Source organism: Myotis davidii, unplaced genomic scaffold (assembly GCF_000327345.1).
Source record: "Myotis davidii unplaced genomic scaffold, ASM32734v1 scaffold309, whole genome shotgun sequence".
Lineage (NCBI taxonomy): Eukaryota > Metazoa > Chordata > Mammalia > Chiroptera > Vespertilionidae > Myotis > Myotis davidii.
The window spans coordinates 3,233,812-3,260,340 of NW_006383013.1; the positions used below are offsets into that span (position 1 = coordinate 3,233,812).

Here is a 26,529-nt window from a genome sequence, read left to right on the forward strand (position 1 = left end):
GCGGACTGAGGTCCCGGGTTCGATTTCCGTCAAGGGTATGTACCTGGGTTGCGGGCACATCCCCGGTGGTGGATGTGCAGGAGGCAGCTGATCGATGTTTCTCTCTCATCGATGTTTCTAACTCTATCTCTCTCCCTTCCTCTCTGTGAAAAATCAATTAAAAAAATATATTTTAAAAAATCACATTTCAAATTGGTAGGAAAAGGATTGGCTACTCTATAGTGTTAAGACAACTGGCTTTCAAAAATGAATAAAAACCCTAAATTTATTAAAGATTTAAATATTTAAAAAATAAAATCCTAGAAGAAGATTTAGAACATTTTGGGATAAAGAAGGTCTTTATAAGTATGACTTGAAACCATAAAGAAGTAACTTGAAAATTTTGACTGTAAAAATTAGAAGCTCTGTATAGCAAAAGATACCAAAAAGAATATGAAAAATATTTCTAACTAGTGGCCCGGTGCATGAATTTGTGCACGGGTGGGGTCCCTCAGGATGGCCTGCGGGATAAAGCTGAAACCCAGGGTCCAATGCCGCCTGCAGCTCCTACCTGCTGCTCCCATTCATCCTGGCCCCACTGTGCCTGCCACTGGCTTATGCCCAATCAGTCCCGATCAGGAGAGGCTCGCCCCCCCCACACCGGTCGACTGTCTTCCCCTTCATGGTCAGTGTACATCATAGCAAGCGGTTGAGCAGCCTTAGCATATCATTAGCATATTACACTTAGATTGGTTGTTCAGTTGTTCTGCTGTTCAGTCTATTTGCATATTCCCCTTTTATTATATAGGATGCTTAAAACATATCCCTACTGAAAACCCCTGTAAAACAATAAGTAAAAAGTAAACAATCCAAATAAAAAATAGTCCAAGAACATAAAATGATGAGAGAGAACACAAGAGCAATGAGTTTGGAAGCTGGAAAGAATATGGACAATAACATGAGCCAAGGCACAGTCCATTTACCCACAAAAGACTCAGGTTTCAGAGAAAGGATGAATTAAAAAATTAGAGGTACCCTGGGCCTCTCTCACAATAGTAACTCTAACAACTGAAAGACAATGGAGCAATGCCTTCAAACTTCTGAGGGAAAGTTATTTCTAAGCTAGAATTCTATGTCTGGCTATGTTCCCAATAAAAATATTAGGTTAGAATAAGAACATTTTCAGACATAGTCTCTAACAATTACTTCCAAGGCATACTTTCCTAAGGAAGCCCCTGGAGGAGGACCTGATCCCCAGTGAAGGAGTAAGCCATGCCAGAGGAAGAGAGATCCAGAACAAGATCCACAATAAGAGAGCCATGGAGGGAATTCCAGGAAAATGGGGGAGGGAAATCCCGAAACTGGAAGTGTAAGGCAGGCCATTGGTGACTGATTAGAATACAAAAGAGGGAAGAATCAAGGATTACTTCCAGAGGTCTGGCTTGAACAACTGGTGATGAAGCTTGTAACTAGATAAGAAATCCAGGAAGAGCAGGTCTGCTTTGCACACACCAAGTCTGAGTGAAGACAGATAATGTGAACTACCTGGGCATGAAACAGATGCAGGAGTCCTCAAACTTTTTAAACAGGGGGCCAGTTCACTGTCCCTCAGACCGTTGGAGGGCCAGACTATAATTAAAAAAAAACAACTATGAACAAATTCCTATGCACACTGCACATACCTTATTTTGAAGTAAAAAAACAAAATGGGAACAAATACAATATTTGTATTTGTATGTGGCCCGCGGACCGTAGTTTGAGGACCCCTGGTAGAGATATAGGCTCGGTGGTGTCCCTGTAAAGTTGGCAACCTAAGTTCCCAAAGTGGAAAAAGATCACCCAGAAACCAAGTGTAGAAAGAAAAGGAAGGCCTATGACAGAGCCCTGAAAACTCCCAGATTTAAGAATGGGGCAGAAGAGAAGCTGGCCAAGGAGGGGCCGGAAAGACAGAAAGAAAATGAGGAGAACGGGAGGGTATCAGGAAAGCCAAAAGAGGAGATTGCACCAAAAAGAATGGCATTTCAATAGTCAAGGAAGAAGAGGATTTAAATGTGTCCAGTGAATTTAGTGACAAGAGGAAATTGTAATAAGAGCAGCATTTTTTTCCCATTAGATTATCAAAGGTTAAACAGATTGATCTTAAAGTTATGAAGCCATAGGTAATGGCACTCTCTTACACTATCGGTGGAAATAAAAATAAGCACCATGTTTTTGATAAGCAATTTACAAGTGCCCAAAAACAAAACACAGGGTGTCCCTCCAAGATGTATACACACTTTACAGCTGATAGCTCAATTAATGTTTCTTTCTTTTAACCCATTGGAATTAATAATTATTCAAAGTGTGTATACATTTTTTGGGACTATATATATATATATATATATATGTATATATATATAATCTCAAACCCAGAAATATTACTCTAACTATTCATCCAACAGAAATACTGATACAAGTATGCAAAACAAGTACAAGAATGTTCAATTAGCCCTTGATGTCAAATTTGGGACAGGGAGGACTACAACACCATCAAGAGGAAATAGGATAAATAAATTTAAATGTATTAATGGATGCCTATGCAGTTGCTCATACATGAAACAAATATGATTGTATCCATGACATAGTAAGTGAAAATGCAGTACATATAGTTCCCATGTTTCTTAAATGTGTATATTGATATAGATGTCCACACTTAAATATAATGAAAAGAAATCTAAAATCCATTAGATGTAAAGTCTATGAAATGGTACTTGGGAAGCAAAGGAGGCTTTCCTTCTTCTACTAGCTGGATTTTTTACAAGAACGTATTCTTTAAGTTTTCAAAGATAACATAAAAGGGGAAGAACAAAGTGCCTGCTAAGACAACAATGTGGGAGGAATTAGAACAGCCAGCCGCCATACCTTACCTTCTGTGAGTCAGGCCCTTGGCATAGACCTGGCTGACAAAGTCTTGTAATTGGAGTTTTGGGCACGATTCTTCACGTTCCCCACAGTCATCGGTGTGCACAGAGAGGAACAGCTCGTTCATAAGCTGCAGTGTTAGTGGGTGGGGCAGGTCCTTTGCTGTGCATGTGTTCAAGGCTGCGTAGAACACTCCTTCCAACCACTTGATATTGAGGATTATCCCGCCTACAAATCAATGACAAAGGAAAGACCAGTTAGCGCCACCAAAAACGTTTGCAGGGACCCTAGGACCAACCCAGACAGTGAATAACCACCTTTTTTCAAAGACAAGTTGGTCATATGAACCTCAAGATAAGCAAACACTCCCCCTCCCTGGCCAAGAACCCTGCTTGTGACCTTGATAACACATCCTGTTGACCCTGCCACGGTAGGACAAGTATGACTAATGTGGACATTTTTTAAAATATATGTTCTTATTGATTTTAGAGAGGAAGGGAGAGGGAGAAAAACATCAATGATGAGAATCATTGATTGGCTGCCTTCTGCAGGCCCCACACTGGGGATGGAACCTGCAACTTTGGTGCTTGACCAGGAATCGAACCATGACCTCCTAGCTCATAGGTCAATGCTCAACCACTAAGCCACCTCAGCTGGGCTAATGTGGACATTTCTAATGGCAAAAGCATCTCTAGGAATTTCTACATCAGACCTTACCAATTAAGAAGGAGCTAGGGAAAAGATTAGAGCAGGGAAAAACCCCTTAATCCCAGCCCAGCCAGTGTGGCCCAGTTGGTTGGAGCATCATCCTATGTTCAAAGGGTTGCAGGTTCGAGTCCCAGTCAGGGCACATACCTGGGTTGTGGTTCCAAACCAGGTTGGGGTGCACGTGAGAGCAACCAGTCTATGTACTCTCTGTCATCTCTTTCTCTCTCTCCTCTCAAATCAATACGCACATCCTCAGGTGAGGATAAAAGAAAAGCACAAAAAAACCCATTTAGTCCCAGACAGTACATCCTCCTGTTTAAATTGACTCGCCCCTTAGGTTGTTTCCAGTTCATTCTTAAAGGATCCAAATATTCAGACTTCTCAGCTTTCCCTATTTAGGACCGTTTTTTTGTTTGTTTGTTTGTTTGTTTTTTGCCACCAAAGTTGTTCCTGTATAAAACCTAAATAGCTGAGAATGCATCTAGCTATACAGTACTCCCCAACACACAAACACACACACACACACACACACACACACACACACACACACACACACGCTTGGATCTAATAAGATAGTAACAGCCAAAACCGGTTTGGCTCAGTGGATAGAGCGTCGGCCTGCGGACTGAAAGGTCCCAGGTTCGATTCCGGTCAAGGACATGTGCCTTGGTTGTGGGCACATCCCCAGTGGGGGGTGTGCAGGAGGCAGCTGGTCGATGTTTCTCTCCCATCGATGTTTCTAACTCTCTATCCCTCTACCTTCCTCTCTGTAAAAAATAAATAAAATATAAAAAAATAAACATTTTAAAAAAAAATAATAAGATAGTAACAGGCCAGGAGGAAAGTGATTTTTAAAAGAGTGCCAAAACTAGGGTGAGCCATTACCAGCAGGGTTGTAGGGGCAGGTAGCCTGAAGAATCTCAGGATCTTGAAGAGCAGCTGTGATTTCCCTGTTGGACTGCCAGATATTAGCAAAACCTTCAACACATTGATAGTGAGGCCGCAAGATACTGGTGTGGTCCAGCAGCCTTTTCAACCTGAAAGTAAAGCCACAAAGTCAGGGAGTGCAGGCCAGGCCTAGAATAAACCACATGATCCACAGAGTTAACAGCCAACCCCAACAACAGATATCCCCACCTCCACTCCCCAGCCCCCCCACAGCACAGGTGCGGGTCAGCTCTGAGGACACTACCTAGTTGGATTGTTTAGCCATCTGCCTAACCAACACTCACTGAATGTTATCACTTGCCTGGCACTGGCCTTGACACTAGGGGTAGAAAAGTAACACCTGACATGCTCTCGAACACTCTTCATCCTGTGGACTGGTGGTTTCCCCTCTCACTGATGCACAAGGGGAACATGAGTCAGCTGCAAGCAGTGGGAGGCAATGCTCTCTTGCAGTTCCAACCTTTTGCACATCAAAGAAAATGACCCACCCCCAGGGGCGGTTTGCAGAGACATGGGGAAGACACAATTAGAAAGCCTGGGTGGGCCCTGACGGGTTTGGCTCAGTAGATAGAGCATCGGCCTGCAGACTCAAGGGTCCCAGGTTCGATTCTGGTCAAGGGCATGTACCTTGGTTGCGGGCACCTCCCCAGTGGGGGTTGTGCAGGAGGCAGCTGATCGGTGTTTCTCTCTCATCGGTGTTTCTAACTCTTTATTCTTCTCCCTTCCTCTCTGTAAAAAATCAATAAAATATATTTTTTTTTAAAAAAAGAGAGAAAAAAAAGAAAGCCTGGCTGAGCCCTGCCTGTGAAGCGGTTTCCACCTTACTCCTGGGAATGACCACCTCCCACAGGTAGGAGCTGGGTGGAGGAGGGAGCAGAAGCCAGGGCGGAGGACAACAGAGCAGGTCTGCCAGTTCTGGGCTCCCCCTACCAAGGTACCTGGGTATTGGGATGGCAGCTACAAAGCTGTACACAATGCTGTCTTTTTTAAAGCTGGTGTTTATTTCCGCGCAAATATTAGGCAGCTGAGATGGCAGGCAGCAGAGGAATATCACGTCGGCCCAGCCCACCAGATAGGCGTTATGGTAAAAGCACCGGACCCCCAGGTTCTGCAACTCCTCTGGGAGGGATAGAAGAAGACAGAAAAATCACAGTACAGAGGAGAGTTGGGCCTGAACATCAACTGTAGGGAGAGGAAGACAATTATTTTATCTCAACTCTTGTCACATAAATCAGAAGAGATGCGCTCATGCCATCTAGGAGCCATGCAGCAATGCCCTGCCCCCTGCTAGCAGCGCTGGCAGCCACAGCGGCCGCATTTGAGATTATGAGACAATTTCTCAAATGCTTACCTCAAATGCTGGAGGTTTTCAGACGCCTTCTGCTACAATTTACTGAAGGTTTATTATATATCAGATAATACACAAAGTACTTTATATGTATTATCGACGGAAGTTCTCATAAGGACCTTATGAGGCAGAAACTAGTATTTTTTAATACTTCTTCTTGATTTTAGAGAAGCATCGATGTGTAAGAGAAACATCGATTAGCTGTCGCTCACATGTACCCTGACCAGGGATCGAGCCCACAACCCGGGCATGTGCCCTGACCGGGAATTGAACTGTGACTTTTCAGTGGACAGGACCATGGTCAGCCAACAGCCACACCAGCCAGGGTAAGTCAGAGACTAGTATTATTCATATACTATAGCTGAGGAAACTGAGTCTTCAAGAAGTCATATAACTGGGCTAAAATTACACAGCTAACTGGCTTGAGTTGGTAGGAAAGACTAAAAGAATGGAAGAGTCTAGGGCAGAAGCTGGGAAGATTTGGGGGAAATAAGCTTACAGTTTCTATAAAGGATACACAATTTAATGGTAAGATATTTATAAATGTAGAGAGAAATGGGATACATCATGTAGTTGTATAAAAACCACCCCTTGGTATTTGATCATTTGGTTGCCCTTATATGTATTTTCAAAAGTAAAAACATAAAGTCACACATGGTCCTATGTTTTAAATGGTATTGAAAAGAGAGTATTAGAGCCCTAGCTGGTTTGGCTGAGTAGATAAAGTGTCGGCCTGTGGATTGAAGGGTCCCAGGTTCGATTCCAGCCAAGGGCACATGCCTGGGTTGTGGGTTCGATTCCCAGTGGGGGGTGTGCAGGAGGCAGCCAATCAATGATTCTCTCTCATCATTGATGTTTCTATCTCTCTCTCCCTCTCCCTTCCTCTCTGAAATCAATAAAAATATATTTTTAAAAGAGAAAAGAGAGCATTAGACACTGGAGAGGTCACTCCTTATCTCAACCAGCAAGAATACATGATAAATCTGATGCTGAGGTCATTGGGGTACTCAGGTGCTTCCAGGTAGTAAGTTTAGAAAACAGGCACCTCCCTTCTTCTATGTTCTCAAAAGTACATAGAGGCTGATTCTGAGCATGTTGAATTCTTGCTTTCTTACTCAATAGACAGTGATATTCTAAAACTGTAACTTTATCCTATGTAATAAAAGGCTAATATGAAATCAACTGAATGGCGGAACGACCGGTCGCTATGACGAGAACTGACCACCAGGAGGCAGACACTCAATGTAGGAGCTGCCCCCTGATGGTCAGTGCGCTGCCACAGGGGGAACGCTGCTTAGCCAGAAACTGGGCTCACAGCTGGTGAGCGTAGCAGCGGTGGCAGGAGCCTCTCCTGCCTCCGCAGCAGCACTAAGGATGTCTGACTGACGGACATCCCCTGAGGGCTCCCAGACTGCAAGAGGGCACAAGCCAGGTTGAGGGACCCCTCTCTGAGTGTGCAAATTTTGTGCACCAGGCCTCTAGTTATTTTTTTTTAATTTTTCTTTCTTTATTGATTTCAGAGAGGAAGGGAAAGGGAGAGAGAGATAGAAACATCAATGATGAGAGAGAATCACTGATCAGCTGCCTCCTGCACACCCCCTACTGGGGATCAAGCCCGCAACCCAGGCATGTGCCCTTGGCCAGAACCGAACCTGGGACCCTTCAGTCCTCAGGCTGATGCTCTATCCACTGAGCCAGGCCAGCCAGGGCAGGCCTCTAGTTATTAATAAACATATCGCTTTCCAAAAAATATATGTAGTTTGTTGAAATACCATACATACTAGTTCTATCGATCAGATTTTTCAAAATTTGCCTTGAGTGATAAAATGTTAAGATTTCCTTAATTAGAAAGAACATGTACAAATAAGAAAAAAACAGGCATGCCAACAGAAAAACTGGACCAAAAGAACTCAAAAAAGACAAAAATAGCAATAAACATATAAAAATATCCAACTATTCTAGTGGTCAGTAAAAGACATATTAAAATAAGAAAAATTTTAAAGGCATAGTAAAATAGTGATAAAAAAAATAAAAGAGGCTCAGGCCCTGGCCGGGTAGCTCAGTTGGTTAGAGCGTCAACCCCATACACCAAGATTATGGATTCAATCCCCAGTCAGATCACATACAAGAATCAACCAATAAATGCATAAGTAAGTGGAATAACAACAAGAGGCCCAGAATTGGAAAAAAAAATGTAGTGAAATGGGTGTTCTTACACAACACTGGTGAAAGTGTATATCTGAACAACCTTTTTTGGAAGTCATTTTGAAAAAAATGTATTAGAAGTTACTTTAAAAATTAAATATTCCTACCATATGACCCACCATTTCACTCCCAAGTATGTACCAAAGAAAAATTAAAACATTTGTACTGGTATTTGTACACAAATATTCATAGCAGCTTTATTTGTAATAGCCCCACACTGGAAACAACTGGAATGTCCATCAACAAAAGACTAGATGAACTGGAATATTAACACAATGAAATACTACGCAGAAATAAAAAGAATATCAATACATGAAACAAACTATATCTTAATTATGCAAAGTGAAAGAAATCAGACCAAACAACAGTACAAACCATATGATTCCATTTGTATAATGTTTTAGAATATGCAAATAATTGATGATGACAGAAATCAGATCAGTGGGTTCCTAGGTAGGGGACTGCAGAGAGGTAGAGAGATAGAAATTATAAGGAAACTTTGGGGGATGATGGGTAAGTTCATTCTGTGTTGATGGTTTCAAATACACACCTGTGCAAAACATCAAATTGTACACTTTAAAATGTGTAGTTTATGGTGATATAAGAAATGTTCAGTTTACTATATGCAAATTATCCTATATAATAAAAACCTAATATGCTAAGTGCCCAGCCATTTATTCAACCAGTTGCTATGACACATGCTGACCACCAAGGGGCAGACTCTCTGACTGGTAGGTTAGCTTGCTGCTGGGGTCTGGCTGATCAGGACTGGGTGAGACAGGCCGAACATTCCCTGAAGCCCTCCCACAGTCCCTCTCTGGCCCCAATCATGCATTGGTGGGGTTCCTCGGCCTGGTCTGCACCCTCTCGCAATCCGGGACCCCTTGGGGGATGTCGGAGAGCTGGTTTTGGCCCAATCTCTGCAGGCTTGGTTTCTAGTATTTTAATAAAGCTGTACCTCTTCTTTGACCTAGTAATTTTACTTTTAAAAACATGTACAAGGAAATCTAATACGCCACAGCTACATAAATCATCATACAACCATACTTTGAAATACCATACAACCTTAAAATCATGATTTTGAAGAATGTTAACTAAAATAAGAATATGCTTATATTAAGTAAAAAAGCAGAATACAAATAACTTTGTACAGTCTCAATTCCTGATCTAATCTGATCAGAGAAAAAAACAGGAAATAATACCCCTGGTAAGGGGATTATAGGTAGTTATTATTTATTTTCCTGTAGAGTAACTTTCAAAATTTTATAAAATATGCATATAATATTTTACATTTATAGAGATTATTCAAGCATAATTTAGATACAGTGCAACATGCAGGTCTAAAGTATACAGTTTGGCCCTGGCCAGTTTGCCTCTGTGGTTATAGTGTCAGCTCACAAACCAAGTGTCTCAGGTTCGATTCCTGGTAAGGGCACTTGCCTTGGTTGCAGGTTCCCCAGTCCTGGTAGGGGTGTGTGTGGGAAGCAACAAATCGATCTCTCTCTCTCTCTCTTTCTCTCTCTCTCCTTCTCCTTCTCCTTCTCCTCTCTCTAGAACTCAGTGGGGATAATATCCACAGGTAAGGAGAAAGAGAGAGAGAGAGAGAGAGAGAGAGAAAGAAAATACAGTTTGATCACTTTTGTCATATGTATACACCCATGTAACTCACTCCTCTTTCAAGATCTACAAAAGGATGGGGAACATCCAGCCCACTGCCCATATAAGGCCCACAAAATCATTTGGTCTGGCCCTGCCAAGGCATTAGGGGTGAGTTAATTAAATGTTTGACCAAATAGAACAGGCTTATTTTTAAGTTGATAATTTTGTATGGCCCGAGAATGGTATTATAAATATCCAAATGGCCCTTGGCATAAGAAAGGTTCCCCACCCTGAACTAGAACATTTCCATCTCCTCAGAAAGTCCCCTCAGGCCTCTTCTCAGTTAGTCTCCCCAGAAGCAACCATTCTGATTTCTATCACCAGAGTGGATGGAATCAATAGAGAATAATTTTAAAAATTCAGGAAATGTTATTTGTAAAAATACAAGGCCACATGTTTGGCACTGGTTAACACACACCAGACTCTAACTGGTCCAGTTAGATTTGAACTCTTATTTTTATTAAGTTTTTATTGATTTTAGAGAGGTGGGAGAGGGAGAGAAGGATAGAAACATCAAAGATGAGAAACATTGATTGTCTGCCTCCTACAGGCCCCCTACTGGGGATCAAGTCTACAACCCGGGCATGTGCCCTGACAGGGAATCAAATCTTGACCTCCTGGTTCATAGGTTGATGCTTAACCACTGAGCACACTAGCCAGGCTCAACTCTATTTGGAAAGCTCTGCATCAAAGATCCAGAAAGATATCTCATCACCAAGGGCACAAGGAAGAGAGATGGTTATAAAACATTTTAGTGGAGAAGCAAAGTGTTTTTAGGAACAAGTTAAAAACAATCTTTCAAGCTCTTCTCAGACTAGAAAGCTGAGAACTCAGCATGCTGCACATGATTCCCCTTTCATCAACAGCCTGGTCAACACCTCTAGGGCATACCCAAGCCCCCTTTCTACCGTCTACTCCTCCTCACCCAGGGCCTCTGGCCTCCGAGTGGAGATCCACAGCCTCTCAGGAGGGATGGGGACAAGATCAAGCAGTACGTGAGCCAGTTGCTTCCCCAGGTGGCCGCCTCCAATGATGCCCACCTTTAACTCGTCTTTAGGAACGGTGGCATGCGATCCAATGGAGCGATATCTGGAAGTTTGCCACTTATGTATTGATTCTCTGGAAAATGAACACACAGATACATGCATAAACCCATGCTCATCCTGGCGCTCTTCTTGCCTGTCAACCTCTGATATTCCCTGCTCTGACTTTCTCAGATGGCAGCCTGAGGCACCTTAAGGAAGCGAGAGAAGCACTTGTGCTGCATCACTAGGAAATGAAATGTGCTCCCTGAGTGAATTTTCCAGAAAGTAAAACATACCCCTTCAGAGGACCAACACTGGTTTAAAACGTTTTTTTTCCCCTGCTGCAGGTTTATTTGTACAAACAGCACAGGAGGACACCAGCGCCACACAGACAGCAGCCCAGGGGGCCCCCCAGTCCTTCTGTCCTCAGGCAGACAGAGGCCTCTACTGTGGAGCCTTCGTGGGGGGCTGGGCACCTTTGGGAGCAGGAGCCTGAGCCCCTTTGGGAGCCTGAGCTGCAGCCGCACACGCAGCCTGGGGCTTGGTTTCCGCCTTGGCCTTGGCCTTTGGCCGGCAGAGCCTGAGCCCCTTGGCAATGCGGGCACGAACACGTTTCCCAAGCTTGAGGTGAGAGATGTAGGCAAGTCGACTGAGTTTGTGGCTGCAGCCCTTTAGGATATTGGGCCTGGGCTCCTTGGGCTTGACCAGGGCCTTGATGGCCTCAGCGCGTGCGCTCATGGCTTTGGCGTTGTTGGCCTGCATCTTCTTCAGGCCCTTCTTGTTGTGCTTCTTGGCAAAGCGCATGTTCCTTAGGAACTTGGGGTCTACCCCCTTAAGAGATTCGTATCTTTGTGACCGCGGTTTCTTGATGCCGTTTCTGTGCCATTTTCGTGACTGGTTGTGCATGGTGTGGTTCTTGGACTTGGCCATCTCTGCACAGAAGCCCGCGGCTGGTTTAAAACATTTTTAAGTGAACTTTTTCTGGTGAAATGTGTGGTAGGAATAGTGGATTTTCATGTCTATTGTTCCTGTTTTCATGGGAATGCCTCTGGTTTTACCCCACTGAATAAGACGCCAGGTTTTGAGCTGGGGATGCATATTTATAATCACATTGAAGTATTTATCATTGTTGCTTGAGTGCTTTAAACACGAGGTCTGAATGTTAAACCATTTTTTGACTCAGGACCATCGTTGTGAGCAGCCACTGTTGTACATCATCCGGGAACATGGGCCTGTTCTTGTTTTCTGTGCAGACAGCAGTCAATTTCCATTGCCACCAGGGCGAGCGCACCCGTCTCTGGCCACACACCTATTCTTTCTAGTTTGCTGTTTCAGTTCCGCACAGATCCAGGAAACCAAGTAACTTAGTTTTTTTTCAAACCTATGATTTATAGAAGAAAATGGCTTATCATGAGGGAAAACAGACCTGAGAAACTGAGTGAGGGTCAAGGACTGGAGCCCTCTCTGTCCAGAGGCTCATTTCACTTACTGTTGGTTCTGGGTGTATTTCCTTGGCCCAAGATAAACCGTCTGACCTCAGAAATCAGCAGGCATTGTTTTATGTTGTTACATGACAGCCTTATATTTGTTCTGTATTTAGTTTTTGAAAAATTAAAGCTCAATAAAATAAAAGAATAAAAATCAAAGTTCTGGAGTTTCCATATAAGCATCACAAGCCACATTCTATTTAAGGCTTCTCTCTTGGCTGACAGGAGAGCATTTTCTCTCAGTGCCTGACCCTTCCAAATATAAAATCCTTCCCGGAAGTTTCACATATCAGTTTCTCCCCACTCATCTTGAATTAAACAATAGGTTTATGCTTCTTATCAGTCAACAAATCAGCAAACTCCTTGAGAAGCCTGCCTCCTTGGGTATATGCTGTATCTATAACAAGTTCATTTCAGGTCTAGTTCCATCAACAAGGAGTTAATCAGTAGACTGAGAAGTAGACTGGGGAGCGGGTGCTTTCAAATACACCAAGAGTAACCCTAGAGTTACAGAACCCGAGAGCTTAGACCTAGGTACCTGGCCCTCACATGACTTCTATTTACGTGTCTGAAGCCACATTGTACAAAGATAGCAGAAGCCAGGACTGGTCTGAGAGCTTCTCTGTAAATCAGTGTTCCTGGTTTCAAGCAAGTCATCTGGTCATAGGGACCCTGAAGTCTAAAATGGCTTTCCTATGAGGGAGCATTCCACTATTAGCCCCATAAAAAGGAACTCATGCCATCTTCATGGGATGACAAGTCATTGGTCATCTCCATGAGTGAATGAATGAATGGAGGGATGAATGAATTTATTATTTAATCAATCCACCCACTGAAAGGAAATCACCACTGATCCATGCTTTATGACAGAACCACAGCCAAGGGACCTCAGTATGCATTTCTCTGGTGTTTTCAGACCAGGAATAATAGATTGTGGGTTGGAAAAGGTAGGAAGACACCAAAGTTATTCTCCCATATAAAAAGTTAAAGCCATTTGGAGTCTTTGCAGTGAGACTCTTCTCCGTCTGTCTGACCATGGAGACCTTGCTTACCTCATATTATGGAGTACCTTGCAGAAGAAGGTTGCGTGGGCACAGGCCTCGATCATCCGCCCCTGATAACGACCCTGCAAATACAGCCAGCAGCGGTCTTCCTCTTCAATCCCATATTCAAACTGCATGGACGTAAGGTCCTTTAGCAATTCCATCTCTAAGCCGACGGATCAATTTGGCTCCCTATCCTGGAAGAAGAGGGAGTCTATGAAGGAGGGTGTGTGTGTGCCCAAGTCCTAAGTTCTCATGGCGGTGGGCTTCAGCCCATCTCCTCCAAGTCCTGAACTCACAGCTCTCATCCACTTCTCTGTTTCAGCGTGAGAAGTCCTAAGCACTGATTGCCCGTTAATCGAGAATACCTGGATTCATGAAAAACCTGAACAAAAATCCAGAGCGATGTTCCTCCATAAGCACTTCTCTCAGCAGATGCATTAACATGAGCAATGGGGTTCACAGGTGCCTTTGGGGTAAGACTTTCTCCCTCCCATTCCCTCCTATTTAGAAACAGGACTGAGCACTTAAACCATATTTCATAGAAAGTCTTCCAATTTCACTAAACCTTGTGTTCCCCCACAGAATAGAAAAGAGCCCAAACGAAATACCATCCTCTCTGGTCTAGTTCAGGGACATCTAGATTTTAGAAAAGGAAGCCAAAGAAGTGTAAGCCCATTTACATAGACCTCTCACCAACCCAACCTAGGAGGACATGGCTCTGCTCCTCGTTACATCTGGTCCTCAGGGTAAGAACTACATTTCCAGGGAGAACTACCCAAGAAAAATTGCCATTATGACTCCTTAGTTACCAAATTACTTGCCTTGGAGTCTTAAAGGGGCCAGCCTCACCTAGAGGTTTTCCTCATCTGCAACACGAGGACATGAATTCCTTTCACTACTTCTAGAAGTTCTACACCAGGGCTACGGGTCCTGCTTTTCCCAACAGAAGGTTCTAGAAGTCCTTTGTTCTAGACTTCTAGATTTTTTTGTAGACTAGGCTACCATACAGGTCTTAGCACTACTCAGAGTTATTTTTCAAATCCTTCTTTTTATTTTCAAGAAATCAATGAATAAGATAAGCTTTGGGAATGTAATGTACATCATGGTGACTATAGTTAATAATACTGTATTGTATACTTGAAGTTTGCTAAGAGTAGATCTTAAAGTGTGTTCACCACATAAAAGGTAACTATGAGATGATGGGTATGTTAATTAACTTGATATTGTAGTAATCATTTCACAATATCAAATTATGTTGTATACCTTAAATAGATGTTAACTTTTGACAATTATACCTCAATAAAGCTGGGAAAAAGCAATGATATGCCTAACTCTTATTATATAGCAATAGTGGTATTGAGACCAGAATTTAAAACTACTCATCTCTAATCTGCATTTAAAGTAAAAAATTATTATTGAGGTGATATTCACGTTACCTGGACATTTAAAAGTGAACAATTTCAGTACATTCACAATATTGTGCACCCTCTACCCCTCTCTAGTCCCAAAACATTTTCATCTCCCGCACAAAGGAAACCCTGTACCTATCAGGGAGTTACTCCCTACTCAACCCTCTCATCGGCCCCTGCCACCCACCAATCTGCTTTTTGTCTATGGATTGACCTTTTCTGGATATTTCCCATGAATGGAATCACAATAGGGGACCTCCTGTATCTGGCTTCTCTTATCCTTTTTATAGGAGGGTTGTTATATTACTCTCCCGATCTCTTTAAAAGCAAAATCTCCAGCACTTTGAAGTAGAGTGTGGAAGTTCTCATCAAGTCTAAGAAACACTTCCTTAGATCAAAACAGTGAGTAAGTCATCCTTACTTTGCAAGTGATTTTTCCTGCTCCAAAGGAAAGAGAACTCCAGATGTCCAGCTCCTCATGACCACTGCCGCACAGGTTAACTTGTACAAGCCTGGATGCCAGGGCCCTCTTTCCCCTCATCTCAAAAATGGGAAGCCAGTGGTTGTGGCTTTGTAACACGTCAAGGGGGCTAGGTGACCTACATTTTCCAGACTTTCCATGTCCACACATTTCTCGTTAGATATGCCACAGGAGAGATTTCTGGGCAAGGTCCGGAAGGTGGAAGTGAAGTAGTGGTCAGTTTGTGGTGATGCCTGTGAGGGAGGGGCAGACATTTTGCTGTCTGCTGGGGACCCTCTTGGTGATGGGGCAGCAGTTGGGCCTGCAACTGCTACCTTCCCCTTGATCCTCCTGCAGCTTTTCACACACCCGGGCCAGGGCTGTTTTCAGCTCGGTGACAAAGGCCACCAGTGAGCTTTTGCAGGACCCCCTACTTCATCAAAAGTGAGAACTGACTCGGGTTCCAGTCCAGCCCAGTGGGTTCCAGCTTGTCCTTGCTCGCCCCTCACTGTATTCCCATCCCTCCTTCCCCACTGCCTGCCACATGGATTCCCAGCTCTACCACCAGCCATGTAGACAACCTTCCTGAGACGTTTAAATAAATGCCATTCTTGAATAAGGTCAAATCCCGGTGATAAATCTCACATATAGGTTAGATGGACACAGACTGCATACTCCAGTAGTCTGCTTCTCTAAATGAACCCTAATACACCAGTTACTAAAGCTATGAATGTTTGAAGACCAGCCAATAACTTTAGCACAAGCTAGCAAATTAAACTCCTGTTCCTTCACAGCAAGAGATGATTAGGGGAGGAGCCAAACATGGTTACCAGGAATCACAAAGAGGACTGCAAAGTGGAGGAGCAAGAGTTGGAATCCACACTGGGGGGATAAGGACACATTTATAATATCTTAATCAATAAAGGGGCGGGGGGAAGAGTTGGAGTCCAGTCCCCTTAAAGCCGGATTTCTCAGGATTGTCATTAGTGATATTTGGGGCTGGGTAAGTGTTGCGGAGTCTGTCCTGTGCATTGTAGGATGTTTAGCAGTATCGCTTGCCTCTATCCATTAGTAGTATCATCTAGTTGTGGCAACAAAATGTGTCTCCAGACATTGGCACAGGTCTCTTGGGGGGCAAAATTGCACCCACTTGAGGACCACACTGCCTTAAAGCCTGTGTGTGCCTCTGACTCCGCAGTCACAGGAGACAGAATCCTACAAGCTCCGAGAGAACTGCTCTCCCATTACAGATTAGGATCATGAGTCCAGAGAGAGAGGGACTCACCCAGCATTACACAGCTTGTCAGTAGAGCCGGGACCAGAGGCCAGGTCTTTTGATCCCCAGCTCAGGTCTCCTTCTGTTAACCACAAGGCCCTGCTCTCTCGAAGCACCAGCGCTCCATACCCTGACACCCGTTGGTAGGCTGCTGAATGCAGTCACTGAGGCAGACAGGTAGTTGTCCCAAGAGACTGGGCAATTATTTCTTTGTTCTGCACAAAACAACTGGAGGGAAAAAGACGGCACCAAGGAAGAAACAGCTTTATTAGGAGTCCACGCATGTCTGGGGAAACCCAATCCAATCACAGAGAAGAGAGGCTAACATTGGATAGGGCAGGCATCTAGCATTACAGAACATCCTCTTAAAAACCAAGGGTGATACTAAAGCCTCCATCTCAATATCCTAACAGTCAGAAATGCTGCTGAGGTCAGCCCTAGTGGAGGCTCCTAGTGCAACAGCGAGTTCTGGGCATCCGGGAGAGCTCTGGTACTGCCAAATCTAAGCTCCACACAGGTGGGCAGTCTGGGGCAGGAGAGTTAGAGGGAAAGGCAGTGGGGATGTTCTCGTCACCTACACAAGGTCATCTCAGTCTGCAGGTGAGAGAGGAACCAGAGGTCCTTGAACAGAGGCTAGACTGGGGCAGCAGAGGGACGCTGGCTGAAGACACAACGTCTGGGCCATCTGTCATAACTTGGAGTGCTCCGTGAAGTCTGGAGTGAGGGCACCTCCATGAGGTCCTGCAACATTGGCACCCTTCTCGAGGAGCCATTTTGGTTCTGTTGTGACTCCATTCACAGCAGAACTGGCCATGTCCAGCACCAAGTCCAGGGTCACAGTTGCTGAGAGGAACTGAGTGGTCACTCTATGAGAGCTGTACCTCCTAGTCTAGGAGACTTCTTTAGCAGAGCAGTCACTTTCCTCAGACCGAGGGAGATCTTGCCCCAAATGGGCCCAGTCTAGAAATGACTCCACTTTCACGTGAGCACCAGGTGGAGGGAATCTTTCCCATGAATCGAAGCTTTAGACCTCGGCCCTCAGACAATGGCCCTTGGACAGAAGATCAGTGCTCAGGTGCCAGTTTCTGTCCCAAGAGTAGCAGGTGCCACCTGTTAATGACAGGCCCAAGCGATGTGCTGCTGTAACTCGCCCAAAGGAGAGTGTGCGCTCTGTCAGCTTCAGACTGAAGAGTCCTGGGTTCAATTCCAGTCAAGGGCACGTATTTTGGTTGCAGGCCAGATCCCAAGCCCCGGTCGGGCAAGTGTAGGAGGCAACCAAACAATGTGTGTCTCTCACATCGATGTTTCTCTGTCTCTCCCCTCCCTTCCACTCTCTCTAAAATTCAATGGCAAATATCCTCAGGTGAGGATTAACAAAACAAAACAAAAAGAGAGTACATTCTTTTCAAAGGCAGGAAAGGAAGAAACGAGGCAGGTCTCAGGGTAGCTGATGCCACTTAATTCTTCCACCGAATTTGCTGTGGGGAAAAAACAATGATCATTTTGCACTGATCCCTACAGAGAGGTAGTGGAAATGCAATAAAACAAGACTCACAGGTAGGTGCTGTAAGGAAAAGAGGATACGAACTAGACACCCATTCTGATTCTCAGAAGCTGAGTTGGGGATTTATTCTGATCCTAACCTTCTCAGGGCCAAGATTAAACTAGCTTCTGCGCTGGCTGGTATGGCTCGATTCCCAGTCAGGGCACATACCCAGGTCGTGCGTTTGATCCCCAGTCAGGGCATGTATGGGAGGCAACTTATTGATATTTTCTCTCACTTTGATGTTTCTCTCTCTCTCCCCGCTACCTTCCTCTCTCTAAAATCAATAAAAACATATCCTTGGGTGAGGATTAAAAATAAATAGTTGAACAATCATTTTAAAAAAAAAAAAGATTCACTAGCTTTCAATGACCCCAGGTAGGTCCCAAAACATCTAACAAGGAACTAAGATCAACATTAACAAAAAGCTCAGCAATTTCATGCTATGAGAGACAAGCAGGCTGTACTTCCCAAATTGCTAAAATCGATTTCACCCTCTTCTTACTTCCAACAGGTAGGTAATATCCATTCCCGGGATGTTCTGAATCTAACATTCGTTCCTATATTGCCAGTAGTAAGTCTCTCCTACCTGCTAGGTTTAACAATTTTCAGAGCGGTTACAGTTAAGTCCCAGCCGGAGGTCCCCAGGTTACCCTTTTATACACTTGGTGCTACTTTGAGAACTGTCTGTCTCCCGAGGCTGTGGCGGGGTAGCTGCCCTGCTCACCGTGCTGCTGAGAATGGCATCGATCTTCTCCTCCTCTGCAGATCCTTTGTCCACCTTACTCCTGTACGCTAGCAGCTGCTGACGGTCCTTCAGGTCCCGGCAAGTCTGCACACCAAAACAGACAAGCAGTGAGCCCCAAATCAGCCTTCTCTAGGAAGGTCTTTTGCTTTTTGTTGTTCTCACTTCGAGCCAAGGTTCAAGAAGAGGCTCGGTGACAGGGGCCACGTCCCCTCAGAACCTCATGCTGGAGTGAAGTCTACTGAGCTTATGTGACTTGATTCAGGTCTCTGAGTTCTCTGAGTGCAACAGACTTTTAAGAGCCAGAGAAACCAGTCAGAAGGCTGGGAAATAGCATAGAAATGCTGGCCTCCAAACTAACTCCTGCCAGACCATTTTGCCCATTACGTCGAAACTGATGGCAGGATCTCAGGGTCCAGGACAGAGAATACCATAACCCCCCACTCTCCACTGAGGCTCTAACTCAGGGTTCTTATTTCCTGGGGACTCACATCAATGACGACATCGTGGCACTTGAACTTGGTAGCTAAGTTCAACTTTGTGTCCACATCTTCCACTAGATTGACATACTCCTGTAGTATCTGTGGGAAGAGGTACTTCTCATTAATGATTCCCAGAACTCTGAAAAGTAGGAAAAAAATCCGGAAGAAGGTAGACAAGTTCATCTACAACATCTGCAACCACAGGACCAGTTCTGTGCTGGGAAATGAGGTGGACCCCAAGCAGCATTCCACACTCCCCAGGAAAGCAGGGAAGAGCACGCTGCTCCACAGCCCAGAGCTGGATCCCCAGGCCAACGGGCATGCTCCACAGCTGATCTGCACTGTGCCCTGATGTCCCTTCTCAGTGAGTTCTCCTTTGTACCATTTCACCAATATGGCAGTACTCCACACGGGCTAAACACAGTGAGTGCTCCTCAGAGAGGGCAGGTTACTTCTAAAGGGCAGAGGAGAACGTGTCTCCCTGACCTGTCCTACATCAAGACCAATACAGCCATCATGTTGCCCTTAAGGGGAGAACAGAACAGGTCACTGACCAGTAAGAGGCTACAAGGTAGGTCTCCTAGAGGATCCTGTCCCCAACTCTCTTCAGGAGCCATTACCTGGACGGGGGCACTGTTCTTGTGCAGAATTTCCACAACCCGATGGAAGCCAATAGGTGCTCTCTTCTTGGTGTAGCCCAGCCAGTTCTGAGAAAGAAGATGGCAGTAGTAGGTAGGCCAGACACGAACAGTACACCCTGAGCTTGTCTCCCTGCATTTTACAGTCAGCCTAGAATAATGTGATGGTGAGAGTGGATGGACTGGGGTGGGGAACAGGGAAATAATTGGCTGTTTTAGAAAAGTCAAGAAACTTGAGAGGGTGGGAGAGAGTCAGAAGTATAAAATAAGTTCTTAGATTTATAGGCACTAATGCAGAAAAGTGTGAAATAAAGCTAAATGAAATAAGTAATTTACACAACCACACTTGTAGTATGAACTTATCTAGGAGAAAAGTCCTACTCTTTACATCTCTACCTTTTAAAAAAATATGTATTTTTATTGATTGGAGAGGGAGACAGACATAGAAACATCAATGAGAGAGAATCATTGATTGGCTGCCTCCTGCACCCCTACTGGGGATTAAGCCTGCAATCTGGGCATGTGCCCTTGATGGGAATTGAACCTGGGACCCCTCAGTCTGCAGGCTGACGCTCTATCCCAGCCGTGGGCAAACTACGGCCCGCGGAGCTGAAAGAGCGGAGGGTTCTCTTGCTCTCCTCTCCGCTCCTTCACCAGCAGCAGTGTTAACATGTATTAGTTCACACAAACACTCCATCCATGCTTTTGTTCCGGCCCTCCGGTCCAGTTTAAGAACCCATTGTGACCCTCGAGTCAAAAAGTTTGCCCACCCCTGCTCTATCCACTGAGCCAAACTTACATTTATATAAAGATGTTTCTTTGTATTTTTTTTCCATTAATTTTTAGGGAGAGTGGAAGAGAGAGGGAAAGACAGAGAGAGAAACTTCAATGTGAAAGAAACACTTCAACTGGTTGCCTCCTGCATGAGCCCTCACCAGGGCCCAGGCTGGGAAGGAGCTTGCAATCAAGGTACATGCCCTTGACTAGAATCAAACCCGGGACCCTTTGGTTTGCAGGCCGACGCTCTATCCGCTGAGCTTAACCAGCTAGCGCAAAGAGGTTTCTTTATAAATTCGTGAGGAAAGATCAGGAAAGCACTCATCAAACTTTTAATGGCATCTGCCTTGAGGAAGTGGGTGAGACTAGGAGCAGGAAGTCAGTGGAAGAGAAACGTCACTCTTTATACTTCCATACAATGTTTGATTTGGACACAGACACATATTGCTTTGGTAGTTAAAGTAGCTAATTAAATAACTAACAAAGGGGGAAAAACAGAAAATTCTCAAACCCATAATGAAAACAAATCGGTATTTAACATGTCAACCAGTAGACATGACAACCAAATATAATGCAAGATCCTTGGCAGCAAACAAACACAAGAACAAACAGAAACCGCTCTAAGGAGCTAATTTATTACAGACTATATATATGATTATAGTATTAGATTAATATTACATTTCTGGAGAAGAATTACAAAGGAGAAAAATATTTAAGAGAGAAGTAGCATGATGTCTAAAACTTACCTTCAAATGGTTCAGCGAAAGAAAAAAAGCTTATTTGCTGTCTCTTTTTCTACGTGCATAGAAAAAGAGAAAGCATATATGGCGAGAATGTTAATAAATGAGTGAAGTAGGTAAAGACTATTAGTATTCATTATAATATTCTTTCAACTTTTCTTTAGGCGTGAAATTTTGGAAAATTAAAAGCTGGAGGAAAGATGTAAGCCAGTCACTGGAATAGAAGTTTCCCATGAGTCTAGGCCAGTGATGGCGAACCTTTTGAGCTCAGCCTGTCGGCATTTTGAAAAACCCTAACTTAACTCTGGTCACCTATAGAAATTTTTTGATATTTGCAACCATAGTAAAACAAAGATTTATATTTTTGATATTTATTTTATATATTTAAATGCCATTTAACAAAGAAAAATCAACCAAAAAAATGAGTTGGCGTGTCACCTCTGACATGCGTGTCATAGGTGCGCCATCACTGGTCTAGGATAACAAGAGGATGTGCCTGAGGCATCCGCAGCACAGAGAGATCCAGGCACTCACCTTTGTGGTAAAGAGAGCATCTACATCATGCCAGGCACGGAGCTTGGCGCGGGCGGCCAAGGCAGTCAGCACATACTGTTTATCTGGGATCTAGAAAGCAGAGACCAGAGGAATTTAGGGGAAGTAGGAAGGTGCCAGAGGAGGTACTTGAGAATTCTGGAAAAGATAGACAAAAAATATACCATAGTGTTGATTCTGCCTCTTAAAAATCTGTAAGTCTCTCAGGTCCCCAAGAACCCTGTAGTTTCCAAGCCCCAGCACTGAGGTGGGCCGTTCAATTAAAGCCTTACCTCACTCCCCACACACACTTCCCTTTCCACCTTTAACCGTGAATGTAAGACACTTACTGTGCAGGGTTACAAAGCAACATCCACTCCACATAGGTGCCCTGATACTACTTTTACCAAAGCACCAACCGTTTATATCTACCTTAAATGTCTTCTTCAGGTTGACTGGACTGCTGAACGTCCCCTAGGGTGGAAGTGGAGAAGAAACTCTAGTGTTACCGACTTTCCCAAGATACCACCCGATCTCCCAACGTCTTTTGTACTGACTAGACTTTCTACATTTTACTCTGTAACCAATTAAACCCAGAAATTATTTTGAGAGCAAAGCTCCATCGGGTCTAATCAGGTATCACTGCAACCCAGCTTAACAAGACTGGGTCAATAAGTACGGTATTTTTCCCAATTTTATGCTAATCCAAAGTCCACTTGTGATCATTAAATTTTATAAAATGTGTTCAAACATCCAGTTACCTGACACCCTGCTGCTCTTCTGTGTCAATCCTTGTGCATTTATGGGCCTTTGAACAGAGCCCGCTGTGGGACCAGCACTGCTGAGACAGAACGTGCTACGCTATAGGCCAGTTCACTGGGCACCACACAACCCTTACAAACCCCTCTTCCCTCCTGGCTCACCCCTGAGGGCCAGAAAAGCCTCCAGGTGGATTTCCAAGAACTACAGGCACCCTTTGATAACTGGGTACATCAAAATACTGACTTCGAGCTACGTTCCTCTGTGCAGTGCGAGTGTGTGGGGTCTTTCCCGTGTTGCCTGTACCTCGGGCTCCGTGTAGTGGTAGAAGCAGGAGTAGAAGAGTGTCGTCACTAGTGGCATATTGAGGATGGAAGCTTTGCGGGGATGCTTCCTGAAGATCTCAGTCTGTCCTGCTGATTCTAGATGGCGGTCATTTGCCTGTAGTGGAGCAAGCCAAGTGAAAAAAAGAACTATGTCCATGCATTAGAAGCAGAGAGAAACTTAATGCTACAGTAGGTGCATTTCCTACCCTAGGAAAGAGGCAAGGAAGAGAAAAAGAAATGGCTGGAATGACCTACGGGAGTCTAAAAGCCCTAAAATGATGACAGATCCAAGTTGGATGGAGGCAGACAGAGAAGTGGCAATGCAATGGGAATTCTGGGATGAAGAGGAAATACTTCCAGGTTAACTGCAGGTGAGAAGGAAAACAATGCTGAGAACAGTGGAGGGAAGGGGCTATGGTGGAGAAGGAGAAAATGAAAGGCTCTTAGAGACTGTAACAGGAAATGACATATGTGGGCAGAGCACAGATGGGTCCCAGAGGCTGATGGCACTGAGCTCTGGCACTGAAGCAGAAAACACAGATACGAGGAGTCTAACCTCAATAATGATCTGACGTTCCAGGAGCGTATAATGGTCTTGTATGTGTGCAGAATCTTCCACTGAAAATGGCAAACTGATAAAGAGCCAGAAGGTTAGTACCTTTTTCTCAAACAGGAAACAAACCCAACTAAACCAAATCACTACTATAACATAAGAGGTTCATGGTGCTTCATAAATCTGATCTCAATTCACCTCTGGAGCATCCCTAAAAGGCAGAGAGACAGAAAGCAGAAAATAGAGTAGACGTTTGGCTGGGATTTTGCATTTAAGGTTTTTGCCAACTAAAGAGGGATCCTGAAAATTGACAAAATACATGTAGCCATTAGTGACTTTGTTGAAGAATGAACTAGAATCCTCTCGCTGTGGGAGGTGTAATGATTGGTGAGTCACTTGGCTAAGGAGTGAGCCCAGCCAACTGCTCATCTGCATCCCAGTGAAGCACTTTGGTTCATGTTACTGCTTAATGTCAACGCTTAACTCTCCTTCAGGGTCACTTACATTTGAGAGCTACTGTTTTACTGTAGGGTAATAAGGTAAATTAAATTACACGGCACGGAAGTATGTTTGTAGACAGGTATAGATGTCAAAGATTCACACAAATGTCAAAGGTCCCATCTTCAATACTACATTATATTTTTACACATGAAGAAGCTGAGGGACAAACAGTGTCTTACCTAAAAGGCACATGGCAAGTCACTGGGTAAGGCCAGGAACAGAAGCCAGATTTTAAACTCCCAGTTCACAGATCTACTCTTCAGAGACTGTGGCCTTATTCTCCTACTCCACTCATTCCAGGAAGAATTCTGAAATTCAATTATACTATCCCAGATTAAGTGTGAGCCACAGCCAATTTTTAAAAGAGGTAAGAGGAAATGAAAATAGGTTCCAGTCACTTCACTACTCTAACTTTTCTCTTTGTTTACCAGAGGCCATAGGACATAACTCAATATTTGATTTGATAAGGTTAAAAGTGAAGATGCCATTGATGTAAATGAATTTCTGAATGTGGAACCTGAAAATCACGTCACATGAGGAATGACTGGAACCACTGTGAACACTGAGCCTGGAGAAGCAAGGTTCACTGGGCAGATTCTACACTTGCCTTAGATTCAGGGAAGCAAGATTGGGCTCAGTATAAGGAAGCACTTTCCAATCATGAAGGTTGTCCAACAATAAAATGAGCTACTTCCAAGAGCAGCAAGTGCCCAATCATTGGAAGAGTGATGTGTGGGGCTGGTTTTCACAGGGACTTATATTCTGGGTCAAAGCCTGTACTGAATCAGTGGTTCTTGAACTTTGGGGTTTCAAGGACCAGTAACATTGAAAATAATATATAAGGCAGTGGTTCTCAACCTGTGGGTCCCGACCCCTTTGGGGGTCGAACGACCCTTTTACAGGGGTCGCCTAAGACCATCGGAAAACACATATATAATTACATATTGTTTTTGTAATTAATCACTATGCTTTAATTATGTTCAATATGTAACAATGAAAATACATCCTGCATATCAGATATTTACATTACGATTCATAACAGTAGCAAAATTACAGTAATGGAGTAGCAACAAAACTAATTTTATGGTTGGAGGTCACCACAACATGAGGAACTGTATTAAAGGGTCGCGGCATTAGGAAGGTTGAGAACCACTGATATAAGGTAAAGTGTTTCCCACTGTTACTGTGATACATATGATCATAAATCAGTGGTTCTCAACCTGTGGGTCGCGTCCCCTTTGGTGGTCGAACGAACCTTTCAGAGGGGTCGCCTAAGACCATCCTGCATATCAGATATTTACATTACGATTCATAACAGTAGCAACATTACAGTTATGAAGTAGCAACGAAAATAATTTTATGGTTGGGTCACAACATGAGGAACTGTATTTGAAGGGCCAGAAGGTTGAGAACCACTGTCATAAATAATTACAACCAATTTTATTATCAAAAAGTGTATATCCAGTCAAGGACCATTTTTTTAAATTTGTGGCGGGGTGGGGAGGTAGGGGTGATGGGCAGGGGGAGAGAGAATCCCAGAATAAAAGGCAGTCTTTCAATTAAATAAATGTTAACTTTCAAAAGAAAAAAACAAAACTCTATATTGTCTTTATTTTCCTTAATTTACCACCAATGAAAATCCTATTGGGGACTAGTATTTCAAACCACTGAGCAAGACAATTTTTAATGATGCTTGTTTGATCCATTGTGTTAGGCTTTCCCTTCAACTATCTATCCATTCCACCCTCTTTCAGTCACTTAATTCCTCTGCATATGAGTATTTATACTTAAAAACATTTCTTCTCCATACTCACCCAATGCAGGTCTTAAGAAATTCTTTCCGTTTCTCAGGGTCCTGAATGCTCAAGTGCTCTCGATAATGGGACAGCTTAAGAAAAAAAACATAGAAAGGCTGTGAGCTAGTCTGTCTCCTTAGAAGGGGAGGTAACTCCTTAAGCAGACTTTCCATGCCTAAAAACTAAATTCTTGCCAAGCCAGTGTGGCTCAGTGGTTGTGTCAACCTATGAACCAGGAGGTCACGGTTCGATTCCAGGTCAGAGCATATTCTGGGTTGCAGACTTAATCCCCAATAGGGGATGTGCAAGAGGCAGCCAATCAATGATTCTCTCTCATCACTGATGTTTCTATCTCTTTCTTTCCCTCTCCCTTCCTCTCTGAAATCAACAACAATACACACACACACACACACATTTTTAAAGGTAAATTCTTCATTATCAGAGATTCCTTCTTGGTATGGATTGGATGTGGGAATGGAGAGAGCAAAGAGTGATTTGAAATTACTTTTTGGGCCCTGGCCAATGTGGCTCAGTTGGTTGGGCATTGTCCCATGTTCCAAAAGGTTGCCAGTTCAATTCCCAGTCAGGGCACATGTCCAGGCTACATCCCAGATAGGGGGCATGCAGGCGGCAACCAATCCATTTCTTGCTCTCACAACCATATTTCTCTCTCTCTCTCTCTCTCTC

The 26,529-nt window shown here is 43.9% G+C and overlaps 3 protein-coding genes across 4 annotated transcripts in view; all 3 read right to left on the minus strand.

The window, feature by feature from the left end:
- Positions 1 to 13,545, minus strand: part of NOXRED1 (NADP-dependent oxidoreductase domain containing 1) — a 14,912-nt gene extending 1,367 nt beyond the window's left edge. The window contains exons 1-5 of the mRNA XM_015558078.1: positions 13,313 to 13,545; positions 10,674 to 10,867; positions 5,475 to 5,655; positions 4,474 to 4,625; positions 2,886 to 3,108 (exon numbers count right to left, since the gene is read on the minus strand). Coding sequence (XP_015413564.1) covers positions 2,886 to 3,108; positions 4,474 to 4,625; positions 5,475 to 5,655; positions 10,674 to 10,867; positions 13,313 to 13,467 — 905 coding nt within the window. The 5' untranslated portion in view covers positions 13,468 to 13,545. The remainder of the gene's footprint in view (positions 1 to 2,885; positions 3,109 to 4,473; positions 4,626 to 5,474; positions 5,656 to 10,673; positions 10,868 to 13,312) is intronic.
- LOC102771905 (60S ribosomal protein L29-like) lies at positions 11,111 to 11,718 on the minus strand. The gene has a single exon (XM_006778825.2). The coding sequence runs from the start codon at positions 11,701 to 11,703 to the stop codon at positions 11,218 to 11,220; it is 486 nt and encodes a 161-aa protein (XP_006778888.1). The 5' UTR covers positions 11,704 to 11,718; the 3' UTR covers positions 11,111 to 11,217.
- Positions 13,546 to 16,692: 3,147 nt separating the features above from the next.
- Positions 16,693 to 26,529, minus strand: part of VIPAS39 (VPS33B interacting protein, apical-basolateral polarity regulator, spe-39 homolog) — a 26,591-nt gene continuing 16,754 nt past the window's right edge. For both annotated transcript variants that reach the window (XM_006778829.2, XM_015558061.1), the window contains 9 exons: positions 25,861 to 25,934; positions 23,549 to 23,624; positions 22,973 to 23,107; positions 22,340 to 22,381; positions 21,911 to 22,000; positions 19,842 to 19,928; positions 19,231 to 19,320; positions 18,722 to 18,826; positions 16,693 to 17,929 (listed from right to left, as the gene is read on the minus strand). In XM_006778829.2, the coding sequence (XP_006778892.1) occupies positions 17,909 to 17,929; positions 18,722 to 18,826; positions 19,231 to 19,320; positions 19,842 to 19,928; positions 21,911 to 22,000; positions 22,340 to 22,381; positions 22,973 to 23,107; positions 23,549 to 23,624; positions 25,861 to 25,934 (720 nt within the window). In that variant the 3' untranslated portion in view covers positions 16,693 to 17,908. The remainder of the gene's footprint in view (positions 17,930 to 18,721; positions 18,827 to 19,230; positions 19,321 to 19,841; positions 19,929 to 21,910; positions 22,001 to 22,339; positions 22,382 to 22,972; positions 23,108 to 23,548; positions 23,625 to 25,860; positions 25,935 to 26,529) is intronic.

Bases quoted from the DNA above. Each gene is read 5' to 3' on its own strand.
- LOC102771905 (XM_006778825.2), bottom strand. From the start codon at position 11,703: ATGGCCAAGTCCAAGAACCACACCATGCACAACCAGTCACGAAAATGG.